This window comes from Pollachius pollachius (genome assembly GCF_949987615.1).
Source record: "Pollachius pollachius genome assembly, chromosome: 8".
Lineage (NCBI taxonomy): Eukaryota > Metazoa > Chordata > Actinopteri > Gadiformes > Gadidae > Pollachius > Pollachius pollachius.
The window spans coordinates 4602135-4617134 of record NC_136941.1 but is presented as its reverse complement, the minus strand read 5'-3'; the positions used below and the strand labels follow the sequence as shown (position 1 = coordinate 4617134).

General features: G+C 49.1%; 1 protein-coding gene across 1 annotated transcript in view; it reads right to left on the bottom strand.

The window, feature by feature from the left end:
- plxna3 (plexin A3) overlaps positions 1-15000 on the bottom strand; it is a 41686-nt gene that overhangs the window by 3628 nt on the left and 23058 nt on the right. Inside the window, 18 exon segments of the mRNA XM_079741082.1 lie at positions 270-429; positions 2082-2228; positions 2330-2396; positions 2529-2629; positions 3083-3238; positions 3627-3766; positions 4298-4532; positions 6376-6519; positions 6684-6803; positions 6992-7111; positions 7694-7787; positions 8316-8483; positions 8653-8789; positions 9510-9630; positions 10616-10764; positions 11257-11447; positions 11756-11852; positions 13978-14178. Of these exon segments, the coding sequence (XP_079597208.1) occupies positions 270-429; positions 2082-2228; positions 2330-2396; positions 2529-2629; positions 3083-3238; positions 3627-3766; positions 4298-4532; positions 6376-6519; positions 6684-6803; positions 6992-7111; positions 7694-7787; positions 8316-8483; positions 8653-8789; positions 9510-9630; positions 10616-10764; positions 11257-11447; positions 11756-11852; positions 13978-14178 (2548 nt within the window).

Sequence of the window (15000 nt, the reverse complement as noted above, 5' to 3'; positions counted from 1 at the left end):
ACGAACAAATTCATTAAGAATGAGTTCCTAAAACATTAGTTATATATATGGATGTATTAATTTATATATCTATGTGCATGTCTTTATTTAGATGTGTGTATATATGTGTGTGTATATATATATATATATATATATATATATATATATATATATATATATATATGTGTGTGTATATTTCTATTTATGTGTGTATCTTGGTTTTGTACCCAGGTCCATGTCTTTATTTATGTGTGTATACATCTATTTATGTGTGTATCTTGGTTTCATACCCAGGTCCATGTCGTCCGCCTGCGGCCTCTGGCTGAAGGGGATTCCTTTGTAGACCGAGTCCAGCAGCTTGTCCTTCACCTGCGTCACCGTGTCGCAGTTCAGCACCTTCACTGGCACCTCCGTCCCCGCCTCGCCCTCCGGGGGCACGCACATCAGGGTCTGGGGACATAGGATACACACATCAGGGTCTGATACGCATATCAGGGTCCGGGGACATAGGATACACACATCAGGGTCTGATACACACATCAGGGTCTGATACACACATCAGGGTCTGGGGACATAGGATATACACATCAGGATCTGATACACACATCAGGGTCTGATACACACATCAGGGTCTGGGGACATAGGATACACACATCAGGGTCTGATACACACATCAGGGTTGAGCTGTGCGATGACTGATATGACTGAGCTGTGCGATATATTTCGTGTGACGAAATAAAAACGTCTATCGTTTTATATCATGCTCTATCGTTTATTTCGTCTTGTCGCAAACCACACTCTTTACGGTAATATTTCTTGGCATTTGGACGACGCTTTACGTTCTTCCACACGGCACATGAAGGTTCAAGGCAACACAAACAAACATGGAGGAGAGTGAACGTGACACAGAACGGGGTAATTCCGAACAGGAGAAGGACTCCGACCAGCCAAAACAAAACGAGGAGCTCGTACCTAAAAGAGGGGCTACTTCTGTCGGATGGACGTGGTTTGGGTATGAAAAGTCTGACACGGACCAGAAATCGTACTTTGCCAACTATGCCGCAGACCGGTCCCCTCAACAGACTCAAACCCCACTAACCTCTCTTTCCACCTATGCAAGAATCATGTCAAACAGTACGCAGAGAGTCTACGGATGATATATTTATTTTGTTTGCGGCACTTTGGTTGTTATCATATAATGCTGCTATAATTCAAACTTGAAGGAGTGTTTTTTTACTTGTTATATTTTATCTATTTTTGAGAGCCTTATTTTGTTGCTAGTTTAAACTTAAAAGTGTTCCATGTTTACATATGGTATTCTATATACCAATATTTATGTTAGGCCTGTATTCATTTTTGTTTGCTGCTACAATTCAAACAGTTCTACTGTCAGAGTATTATATGGTTAGTTTTGATATTTTTGACCATATTCACATTTAACATGAGTAAGTTACCTTTATATGTCGAGTACAAAATTCAAAATGTAATATGAAGTAGGCCTTTCCATGTGGTCATTTTATATAAACTATTTATTCATTGAATTTACAGAAAATGTGCTATATCGTGGTATATATCATTATCGGGATAATGAATGACCTATATCGGGATATGATATTTTGGACGTATCGCACAGCTCTACATCAGGGTCTGATATACACATCAGGGTCTGATATACACATCAGGGTCTGATAAACACATCGGGGTCTGATATGCACATCGGGGTCTGATATACACATCGGGGTCTGATATACACATCGGGGTCTGATATACACATAGGGGTCTGATATACACATCAGGGTCTGATATACACATCAGGGTCTGGGGACATAGACCCTGATAGACATAGACCCTTATAGTATATATCCTCTATAGTACCAGTGTCTTGTAGTCTATCTGCTGTCTGATGAGCTTGTCCTGTATATAACGTTATGGTATATATCCTCTATGGTACCAGTGTCTTGTAGTCTATCTGCTGTCTGATGAGCTTGTCCTGTATATAACGTTATGGTATATATCCTCTATGGTACCAGTGTCTTGTAGTCTATCTGCTGTCTGATGAGCTTGTCCTGTATATAGTGTATAGTATATATCCTCTATGGTACCAGTGTCTTGTAGTCTATCTGCTGTCTGATGAGCTTGTCCTCGCTCAGCGAGTAGCGGGCCTCTCCAGTGATGGCGTCGATGGGGCCCTTCTCCATCTGCTGCTTGATGGCGCAGTAAAGCATGAAGAGAGGCTCCCCCGCACACTCCTGAGGGAGACACAGGGGTTAGGATGGGCTCCAGGGTTCACTACGTTCTGTGTCTGTGTGTGTGTGTGTGTGTGTGTGTGTGTGTGTGTGTGTGTGTGTACCTTTAGGAAACGATGCAGCAGGAAAGTAAACCAGTTAGTTAGCATCTTCTCAGCAACAGACTCAGTCCTGTAGAGACACACACACACGCACACACAGACTGCATTAGTTTCGTTATGATGCCTCCAACAGTAATAGTGACATAAGCGTAGAGAACAGGGGTCAGGGTCATGGGTCAGAGGTCAGGGGTCAGGGTCTGACCTCCTCAGCAGTAGTTTGGGGTGGTTTCGGTTCTCCAGGTTCTTCTCGATGAGGTCGGCCAGCAGCTGCTTCAGCACCACCGTAGCGTACTCCATACGGCCCTGGAGACCAGAGACATGTTAGGACAGACAGACCGGTGGACAGGGAGAGAGACAGGTGTAGAGATGCACTGACTGACAGACTGAGAGACAGGTAGAGAGACAAACAGACAAGTAGAGAGACAGACAGGTAGAAAGACTGACGGGTAGAGAGAAAGACACAGGCAGAGAGACAGGTAGAGAGACAGACAGGAAGAGAGACACACAGGTAGAGAGACAGACAGGTAGAGAGATAGGTAGAGAGACAGACTAACAGGTAGAGTGACAGAAAGGTAGAGAGACACATATAGAGAGACTGACTGGCTGACTGGCAGACTGGCTGACTGACTGACTGACTGACTGGCTGGCAGACTGACTGACTGGTTGGCTGACTGACTGACTGGCTGGCTGACTGACTGACTGACTGACTGGCTGACTGGCTGCTGGCTGGCTGGCCGGCCGGCCGGCTGGCCGTACCTGCAGGGCGGCCATGAGCAGGGAGGCCACGTTGCCGCGGTCCCTCATGGAGAAGGAGCGCTGGTCCTCCAGGGTGTGGATGAAGGTGAGCAGGAACACCTTGTTGTTGAGCAGCTGGGAGAACTGACGCAGGGCCTTCTCCACGTTGGCAGGGGACTGGGGGGGGGAGCAGGGGGACATTGAAACATTACACATGTTTTATGTAACAAGATACAGATGTAATCTGTGGTATAGAGTGCTGTGTATCCGAGTATGTGTGTGTGTGTGTGTGTGCGCTTGTGCATGTGTGTGAGTCTGAGTACATGTGTATGTGTGTGTGTGTGTGTGTGTGTGTGCGCGCGTGTGTACATGTGTGTGTGCTTGCGTGTGTGTGTATGTGTGTGTGCGTGTGTGTGTGTGTGCTTGAGTGTGTGTGCATGTGCTTACGTGTGTGTGTAAGTGTGTGAGTGAGTGAGTGAGTGAGTGAGTGAGTGAGTGAGTGTGTGTGTGTGCGCGTGTGCGTGTGCGTGAGTGAGTGTGTGCGTGTGTGCATGTGCGCCCCTACGTCCAGCTCCTTGAGCACCGGGTGCTCCTCGATCCCGGGGAACATGACCCTCATGGTGTAGGAGCGGTACTCCAGGAAGGGGATCTTCACCCCGTCCATGTTGGTCAGCTCCTGGATGTCAGTCTGCAGCTCGGCGAACGCTGGAGCCACACGCAGAGACGTTAGAGACATTACGGATAACCCCATCATATATACACTATATACACTGAATATAACACACTACCATGTATCATATAGATGACACCATCATATATACACTAAATATACAACACTACCATGTATAATATAGATGACACCATCATATATACACTATATACACTGACATATACACTGTAAAGTATAGTATATATAGTATCAGGTACCCTCTTTGCACTCCAGGGCGACCTGTGACTCCAGGCTGTATAACATGTCGTCTATAGTATAATGTATAGTACTATATAATATATAGTACAGTATATAAGGTACCCTCTTTGCACTCCAGGGCGACCTGTGACTCCAGGCTGTATAACATGTCGTCTATAGTATAATGTATAGTACTATATAATATATAGTACAGTATATAAGGTACCCTCTTTGCACTCCAGGGCGACCTGTGACTCCAGGCTGTATAACATGTCGTCTATAGTATAATATATAGTACTATATAATATATAGTACAGTATATAAGGTACCCTCTTTGCACTCCAGGGCGACGCGTGACTCCAGGTTGTCCATCTGCAGCTGCAGGCGCTTCAGGGTGCGGTCGGCGTCGCGCGTCTTCCTCTTGTAGGCGATGAGCACGGCGATGATGACCAATAGCAGCAGGCCGCCGCCCCCTCCGATGCCCACGATGGCGGGCAGCGTGAGGGCGGAGTCCGAGTAGATGTGGAGGGTCCCGGGGGAGTACTCCAGACCCCCCACCACGATCTGAGACACACCAGGAACACTCAGGGCCTGTGTGCACGAGCACTCATCCTCTGCTTCAACTACAACACAATCACTCATCCTTCATCAATATTACCTTCAATAAATCATCCGCTCCTTCATCAATCTTACCTTCAATCATTCATCGCCTCTTTCATCTGCTCATAACTAACAGACCCACTGTAAAGGTTAGCAGTGTGCGTGTGCGTGTGGTGCGTGTGTAAGTGTGTGCGAATGCGCATGTGTATGTCTTTGTATATGTGCGTGCGTGTGATTGCTCACGGGCATGTGTTAATGTGTGTGTTTTGTGTTCGTGTGTGACAGATATCAGACCAATTACCCATAACCCCCTGCAGGTAGAATTAACGACTTTCACCTTTACAATTCTCTCTCTCCCTCTCCCTCTCTCTCTCTCCCTCCCTCTCCCTCTCTCTCTCTCTCCCTCCCTCTCCCTCTCCCTCTCTCCCTCTCCCTCTCCCTCTCCCCCTTCCCCTCTCCTCTCTCTCTCTCTCTCTCTCTCTCTCTCTCTCTCTCTCTCTCTCTCTCTCTCTCTAGGCCCTATCTTGCATCCAGCGCAATTGACTTTCTACACTGACGCATGTATCGTTACTAGTTTGCAACTTGCGCAGAGCGTTCTTTTCCCTCCTGCGCCACGTGTCGGTAAATTAGGGAATGATCTTGCGCCCCAAGGGGCGGTTCGGCAAATGGACGAGGCGTGTTCTGGCGCAAACGTTCCCTGGTGCTATTTTGCAGTTTCAGAAAACCATTCCGCCACAAACCAGGAAATACCTGGTTTAAAGTCAGTGGCGCGTTGTTCAGATGCTATTTTAAGGGCGCATGCATAATGTTGCTTGTGCACCTCGCGCATACACTTTGCTTCTCTCATCTACCTAGCCACACATTCTTGGTAAATTATTTGGGAAAGAACAGCTGAAACAACGGTAATAAGTTGTACTTTCAAATCAATGCATCTGCAAACACCGTACAGCAAACACATATTTTCTTGACACAGACATCGTGTACAAGCCCATAACTTTTAGGATTGATGAGTATTTGATCGTGAGAAATCATTGTTTTACCGAGTGTTAAAAAGAATGAATGAATGCGGGCGCACGTGTGGTTATGTGTAAAATGATTAATGAATGCGGGCGGGTGTGTGTGCCTCCATCTGTTTAAACACACGCAAACTAAACACGTAACGCATAATACAGTCAATGGCAATATGGTATATTAACGAGGGGACACATGCATATTAGGAACACAAGTCGATAACGATAATGCATACAATACTGGTAAGAAACTACGTTTGTTAATGTTTTGCGTATATCATTAAATAGAACCACAGTTACCGCATATCAGATGTTTGTTAAGTTTTCTTTGCCGAAATTTATTTGAGGACTCAGTATTCCTGAAGATGTGGAAGAAAACGCTATTCTATGTGTGAATTAGGCCATATAATTTGGCCATAAACTGAGCCATTTGAAGTTTAAAATTCATGTGGTCATGCATCTGTCTCATCGGAGACTGTAAATGCGTCAAAATATCAACTTGTCAGATTCAAATCCGCTCATGGCTCTTAAAGGGGATGGGAGATGGCACTCTCATTGGTTTATTGCACGTTACGCCCAAACCACACCTACGGGTAATTAGGCTACTTCAGACCAACCCTTTTTAGATTTGCGTCGGGCGCAAGAGTCATTTATCCGCCGGTAAAATAGCAACATCGCCATAGAACCGCCCACAAAGCTACTTGCGTTTGGCGCTTCTCACTTGTGTTTCAGACCGTTAAAATAGGGCCCTCTCTCTCTCTCTCTCTCTCTCTCTCACTCTCTGTTCTTGTACTAACCAGGACTCTCTGTTCCCCTGTCAGATCTGGCGAATCACAGAGGAGCTGGTTCTCTGAGACGGTTAACAGACAGGGCGTCTCTCCAATCAGGACACTGTAGTTAAGGCGGCTGTTGCCAGGGGCGGGAGGAATCAGGTTCTTCCCCTGTAGAAAGAACACCTCATAATATTAGTATTATATTATATCATATTAGTATTATTATTTAGTGTGGAGCAAACTGGATTAAAGGACATATGTTTAAACCGGATCAATGAATGTTCATTTAAACTGTCATCAAGGACTGGTTTAAACTGGAATAAAGAGATGACCTTGAGGATGATGGGGGAGCCTGGTTTGACCTCCAGGATCCCAGAGGTGCCCAGGGTTTCGAAGGTGGGGTTGGGGTAGTGGGTGAAGGTCGTCGTGTTCAGCACCAGCAGAGAGGTCACCTGAAAAACACAACCACTTAATAACGTGTGTGTGTGTGTGTGTGTGTGTGAGTGTGTGTGTCCACATGTCTGTGTAGATCCAGGTCTACGGGCGAGGAGGCGTGTCATTGCAGAGAAAGGAGGCGTGTCTTGGCAGAGAAAGGAGGCGTGTCTTGGCAGAGAAAGGAGGCGTGTCTTAGACCCTTTACCTGGTCCAGGATGAAGCCGAACTCGTCAGGATGCAGAGGCCCCTCCAGGGGTCCGAGCTGATCGTACAGCAGCCCCGGGGCCAGACAGGTCATCACCGAGTCATTCAGCACCTTGCACACCTGCAACAGGTGGTGTAAACACATGCATGAGGGTGGTGTGTACAGGTCTAAACAGGTGGTGTATACACATGTATGAGGGTGGTGTATACAGGCCTAAACAGGTGGTGTAAACACATGCATGAGGGTGGTGTGTACAGGTCTAAACAGGTGGTGTAAACACATGCATGAGGGTGGTGTGTACAGGTCTAAATAGGTGGTGTATACACATGTATGAGGGTGGTGTATACAGGCCTAAACAGGTGGTGTATACACATGTATGAGGGTGGTGTACACAGGTCTAAACAGGTGGTGTATACACATGTATGAAGGTGGTGTATACAGGTCCAAACAGGTGGTGTATACACATGTATGAAGGTGGTGTATACAGGTCTAAACAGGTGGTGTATACACATGTATGAGGGTGGTGTGTACAGGTGTGTAGAGACGGTGTATAAAGGTTGTGTATACAAGTGTTATATAAAGGTCTATACAGGTGTGTACAGATGTTTACAGATGAACACAGGTATGTAAACGTGTATACAAGTGTCATATACAGGTGTGTACAGTAATACACAGGTGCGTACGTGTAGTTACATTACTTACATTAGTTGTCTCGATTCCGTTATACTTGGCCCGGACCTTTGGCTCCTGGATGGTCAGGAGGTTGGCTCCTGTTACTGTAATGACTGTGCTCCCACTGGAGAGCACAGAGATACACAGAGAGGATTACCCTAAGGTCAAGGACAGCGCAATGTTTGACGGTAACAACTAAAGGTGGGGAGCAGGTAGGGTGAGACAGGTAGGATTAGACAGGTAGGGGTTAGACAACGAGGGATAGACAGGTAGGGTGAGACAGGTAGGACTCAGACAGGTAGGGTAAGACAGGTAGCGGTTAGACAGGTTGGGTTTGGACAGGTAGGGGTTAGACAGGTAGGGGTAAGACAGGTAGGGAAAGAGAGGTAGGGTGAGACAGGTAGGACTCAGACAGGTAGGGTAATACAGGTAGGACTCAGACAGGTAGAGTTAGACAGGTTAGAGTTAGACAGGAACGGGATAGACAGGTAGGGTTAGACAGGTAGGGGTTAGACAGGTTGGGGTTGGACAGGTAGGGTTAGACCGGAACGGGATAGACGGGTCGGGGTTAGACAGGGTCGGTCAAGACAGGTAGGGTTAGACAGGTAGGGTGAGACAGGTATAGGTAACACAGGTAGGGGTTAGACAGTACTTGAGGATGCTCCAGTTGGGCTCGATGGAGCTGATGGTCGGGTCGTCGCTGTACAGGAAGCGGGTCTCACTGGTCACCTCCGCCCTGTCAATCATCAACCGGATGGGGGCGGGGCCAGAGCCTGACTGGGAGGCGGGAGTTATACATACGATGTCTCTACTGGTCCGTCTGGAGAGAGAGAGAGAGAGAGAGAGAGAGAGAGAGAGAGAGAGAGAGACCTTATTGATCTGGTGGTTTGCTCATGTATTCATACACAGCCCTCCCTCCCTCAACCATCTCCTCCCCCCCCCCTTCCTGAGGAAGAGGCAGGGCTCCTGGCTCCTCCCCCCCCCCCTACCTGAGGAAGAGGCAGGGCTCCTGGTGGATGAAGACGCTGACGGCGCTGCCCGCGTCCAGCTGACGGCCCCACACGGTCAGCCGCGTCCCCCCGGAGACGGGGCCCTTCTCTGGGCTCAGACGGCCCACGCTGGGGCTCTGGAACACACCGCGCACCAGTCAGACCAGTCAGACCAGTCAGACCAGTTAGACCACAGTCACACCAGTTAGACCACAATCACACCAGTTAGACCAGTCAGACCAGTCAGACCAGTTAGACCACAGTCACACCAGTTAGACCACAGTCACACCAGTTAGACCAGTCAGACCAGTCAGACCAGTTAGACCAGTCCGACCAGTTAGACCAGTCAGACCAGTTAGACCACAGTCACACCAGTTAGACCAGTCAGACCAGTCAGACCAGAGGCACACCGGGTCAACTCAACAACACACACCGGTAGACCAGTTAGACCAGTCAGACCAGTTCAACTCAACTACACACAGTCACACCAGTTAGACGAGTCAGACCAATCAGACCAGTCAGAGCACTCAGACCACTCAGACCACTCAGACCAGTCAGACCACTCAGACCAGTCAGACCAGACTTAAACCAGTCACACCAGTTAGACCAGTCAGACCAGACTCAGACCAGTCAGACCACTCAGACCACTCAGACCAGTCAGACCTCTCAGACCAGTCAGACCAGACTCAGACCAGTCACACCAGTCAGACCACTCATACCACTCAGACCAGTCAGACCACTCAGACCAGTCAGACCAGACTCAGACCAGTCACACCAGTTAGACCAGTCAGACCAGACTCAGACCACTCAGACCACTCAGACCAGTCAGACCAGTCAGACCAGCAGGCTGTACTGACCACGAAGGAGTATGTCTGTGTGGAGAGGGTGCGGTACTCTGAGCTGCAGACTCCGATGCAGAGCTCCACAGGACCCCCCGGGGACAGGGGCAGCAGCGCCTCCGCCATCTCACACACGATCCTGGGGAGAGACCAGCACAACATCAGGAGAGAGACCAGCAAAACATCAGCAGAGAGAGCGAGAGACCAGCACAGCTCAGGGGTGAGACCAGCACAACATCAGCAGAGAGACCAGCACAGCATCAGGAGAGAGAGAGAGACCAGCAAAACATCAGCAGAGAGAGAGAGAGAGAGTGAGAGACCAGCACAGCTCAGGGGAGAGATCAGAACAACATCAGGAGAGAGAGAACAGCACAACATCAAGAGAGACCAGCATCAGGAGAGGGAGAGAGAGACCAGCTAAACATCAGCAGAGAGAGAGAGCGAGAGACCAGCACAGCTCAGGATAGACACCAGCACAGCATCAGGAGAGAGAGAGAGACCAGCAAAACATCAGCAGAGAGAGAGAGAGAGACCAGCACAGCTCAGGAGAGAGACCAGCACAACATCAGGAGAGAGAGAGACCAGCAAAACATCAGGAGAGACCAGCACAGCATCAGGAGAGAGAGAGAGACCAGCAAAACATCAGCAGAGAGAGAGAGAGAGACCAGCACAGCTCAGGAGAGAGACCAGCACAACATCAGGAGAGAGAGAGACCAGCAAAACATCAGCAGAGAGAGAGAGAGAGACCAGCACAACTTCATGAGAGAGACCAGCACAACACCAGGAGACCAGCAAAACAACAGGAGAGAGAGAGACCAGCACCTTACCAGGAGAGACCAGCAAAACATCAGGAGAGAGAGAGATCAGCACAACACCAGGAGAGAGTGACACTAGCACAACATCAGGAGAGAGAGCGATCAGCACAACATCAAGAGAGAGAGACCAGCACCACATCAAGAGAGAGAGGGAGAGAGATACCGGAACAACATCAGGATAGAGAGAGAGACCAGAACAACATCAGGAGAGACCAGCCCGACATCAGAAGAGAGAGACACCAGCACAACATCAACAAAGAGAGCCAGAGAGTTAGACAGACAGGCAGCAGGCAGCCAGACGGGACCGACCTCTCGGCGCTGATGTACTCTGCGGGGGCGGGGGTGCAGCGGACGCCGGCCACCTGGACGTGGGCGATCTCCCTCACCTGGAGGCCCAGGTTCTCCCCCTCGATGGTCACCCTGGTGCCCCCCTCCCTGGGCCCGGTCAGGGGCCCGATCTACACACACACACACACACACACACACACACACACACACACACACACACACACCACACACAGACACACAACACAGACATAACACAGCATACGCGCACACACACACAGACACACACAAGCACACACCATACACCATCACACACACACAGACACACACACGCACCCACGCACAGACACACACAACACATACAAACAGACACACACGCACACCACACACACACACACACCCCATTTGCACTCATTTTTAAATAATTTAGAGCAATTGAATGAAACATAAAGAGAGCGAGAGAGAGAGAGAGAGAGGAAAAGAGAGACAGAGAGACAGACAGACAGACAGACAAACAGAGAGAGAGACAGACAGACAGACAGACAGACAAACAGAGAGAGAGACAGAGAGAGAGAGAGAGAGAGAGAGGGAGAGACAGAGACAGAGAGAGAGAGAGAGAGAGAGAGAGAGACAGAGAGAGAGAGAGAGAGAGAGCAAGTGTGTACCTTGGTGATGCGGGGGTGACTACAGCGCAGGTTGTGTCGGCCGTGGTGCATCCAGTTGACCTCGGGGGCGGGGCAGTGTTGCCGTAGGAGACACTTCCTGCTCTCCGTGCACCAACCACAGTCGAAGGTGGCCGGGGCCTTCAGACACTGACCGCAGCTGGAGCGCTGAGCGGCACACTTATAGAGCAGGGCTACACACACACACACACACACACACACACACACACACACACACCCATACACACACACACACACACACACACACACATACACACACACACACACACACACACAAACACACACACACAGACAAACTAGTTTAGCATGAAGCCAGGATAGATTATCATGAAGCTAAGCTAAACAGGGGCAAGGTTAAGTTAGCATGAAGCTAAGCTAAACAGGGGCAAGGTTAGGTTAGCATTTAGCTTAGCTAACCAAGGCTAGGTTAGCTAAGCTAAACAGGGCTTGTTAAAGTTAGCATGAGGCTAGGCTACATTACCTTTCATAGTGGGAGGTTTGTCGATGAAGAAGTCACCATCCCATACGATGGAGAAGTCCACGGCCATGTTGCCCACTTCATCTCCTTCGTACCAGTACTACACACACAGACACAGACACGCACACACACACACACACAACAGGCACATACACGTAGCAAAGAATCATTAGCATAGTCTGAAGGTCCTTCAGCATACATTTAACACACTCAGGGACTCGGGGGGGGGGCTCAACGGCCCGTTAATTACACTTTGCACCCCTCCCCCCCTCCCCCACGGCGCTTCTCTGTGGCCTCCCAGGGACACGTGACCATAATATATATAATAAATAAATGTGGGTATGATAAGCATGCAAGACTAGACGGTAAAACTCGCAAATGATGGCGGAACACATGCAGCATATGAGGAAAGAACACAAAATAAGATTACATTGCTGTTCTCAAGCTGGCAAGCTATGTCGCCCTGTCTGAGGTTGGCCAGCGATACTGCTGCTTTAATACCCGTAGCCAGCAATACTGCTGCTTCAATCATTTATTTGGGCTGTAAACCTAGAAAACCTAAGCAATAGTCTATTGCTCAAATAGCCCAGTAGCCTCATACTGCCCTGGTTAATGGGTTATTATGAATGACGTGAGAATGGGGCATTCTTGATTCAGAAGATTGCTGCCCCCCTGTGGCAGAAGAGGGTGTCACAGCTCACGGCACGTTCGTGACCCAACCCTAACACACACATCCAATACACACCCACACACATGCATGCACGTGTGCACACGCACACACACATTAAAGCATGCACTCTCTCACACACACACACACACACACACACACACACACAGACACATACCACACACTGTCCGTCTCTCACAGGTAATTAATGTCCTGAAGGCGGTGAACCTGTCTCAGCAAAACAATGAAATATGATTAACCTCTCTCTCTCTCTCTCTCTCTCCCTCCCTCTCCCTCTCTCTCTCTCTCTCTCGCTCTGTCTGAAAAATGTTTTCTGCACACCAGCAGAAACTGCTGGTTGTGTGTGTGTGTGTGTGTGTGTGTGTGTGTGTGTGGTGGAGGGGGGGGCTTGAGTGGGTAGTCAAATTCTGACTCAGTATTAGTAACCACGGTAACCTGGCCCTGTTGCTAGGTTGATCGCTAAGGAGACCTCTCTGTCATCAGAGACCATGTGGCTCTGCAACTCGTGTGTGTGCGCGTGTGTGTGTGCGCGTGTGTGTGCGTGTGTGTGTGTTCGTATGTTTGTGCGTGTGGTCATGTATGTCACATCAATACATTTTGTGACCTACAACCTTTTCTTTAAGAGCATCTGCTCACTCAAACGCACACACCCACAGTCACACACACACACACACAAACACACACACACACGAACACAGTCACACAGTCACACACACACACACACACACACACACACACACACACACACACACACACACACACCCTGCCAAGGGGTCATATTGCTGATGACTTAACAAGATTCCATACGGTCTCCTTGACAACCAGATGGGCCGCAGACGGAGAGAAAGAGGGAGGGGGTAGAGAGAGGGAGGGGGGAGAGAGAGAGAGAGGGGGAATGAGAGGATAGAGAGAGGGGGGGAGAGAGAGGGAGGGGGGAGAGAGAGACGGGGAGAGAGAGAGAGGGTGGGAGGGGGGACTAGGAGAGAATTGCGAAAGAAAGAAGAATTGAGAAGGAATAGAATGAGAGAAAGAGGACAGAAAGAGAGATAGAGATAGAGAGAGGGATAGAGGAAAAATACAAGAGATCTGTTGTGTGTGTGTGTGCCTGTGTGTGTGATTCACATAACCATTTAACAAATGTAATATGAGTAGGACAAACAGAAACACACACACACACACACACACACACACACACACACCTCTACCTTAAAAGTACCTAACACACAGCAACACACACACACCCAATCACACACCTTACAAGCACCTCAGACACATACATACACACACACACACACACACACACACACAAACACACACACACACACACACACACACACACACACACACACACCTTACAAGCACCTAAGAAACAGCCAAACACACACTGTGGCCTGGGGGAGCAGAGAGCATTGCGGGTGGTGTAGTACCCAACACACACACTGTGGCCTGGGGGAGCAGAGAGCATTGCGGGTGGTGTAGTACCCAACACACACACTGTGGCCTGGGGGAGCAGAGAGCATTGTGGGTGGTGTAGTACCGAGGTGTTCTGGCACTGGATGCAAGAGGAGTTGAAGCGCACGGCGGGGACGCGCTGGCTGCTGCCCTGGATGCTGAACACACACTCGTAGTTCTTCTGGCCCGACTGGGGCTGGGGCAGGTTCAGGGCCCGCAGGGTGATGGGCCGGACCAGCCCCGCCGGCACCAGGATGTCCAGGCCGGGTAGGATCTGGGGGCAGCCCTGGGGACAGAGGAGGTGGGGGGCACCCAGGTTGAAGAGGATTTTCTTCTTTTAAAGGTTTAATCCTTTTTAATGTAGAGTAAAGGTGCGTTCACACCAAACTCGAAGGGGCGACGAGATCCCATGCAAAGTGAACGCAGAGACGCGAATTATTCGGGCGAATTATTCGCTAGAGGAAACCGGCGACAACTTTTGATTTGTCGCGGCACACTTTCGCCCTGCACAGGCGAGCGCGTTCACGAGGATTTGTAGCGCGACAAATTCGCTCGGGTTGAAATATTTCAACCTTGCCGCGACATTCGCGCGATGACAGCCAACCATCGTTCAACCGCGTGGCCACTGAGTGACATGTGTAACGTAACAGTCAATCAGCGTCCGGGGTGAACCGCAGCAAATTCGCCTGACAAAACTTGCACAGCGACAGTTTATGATTTGGCGCGTGACAAAACTTGGGCGACAATGAGAACGGGCAACAAATGTGTCTTTTGGTGTGAACGCACCTTAAGACAGGAAGGTATGGGAGAGGGAGGGGAAGACATGCTGTGAAAGGACCACGGGCTCGAATCGAACCCCGGTCGCTGCGGTATGGACCGGGCCTTAAAGGTACGCACTCTACCTGGTGAACCACCCGGGCGCCCCTTTAAAGTATCTATCTCAACGTTACCTAAATGTTAACTACAAGTTAGACTCTAGCTTAATGTTAACTACATGTTAAACTCCTCCTATTGACTTTATGTAAGCTAAATGTTAAATTCATGTATTCTAGTCAGACTCTTTCATAATGTTAAATACTTGTTAACTAAATGTTAAACTTTAGCTAAA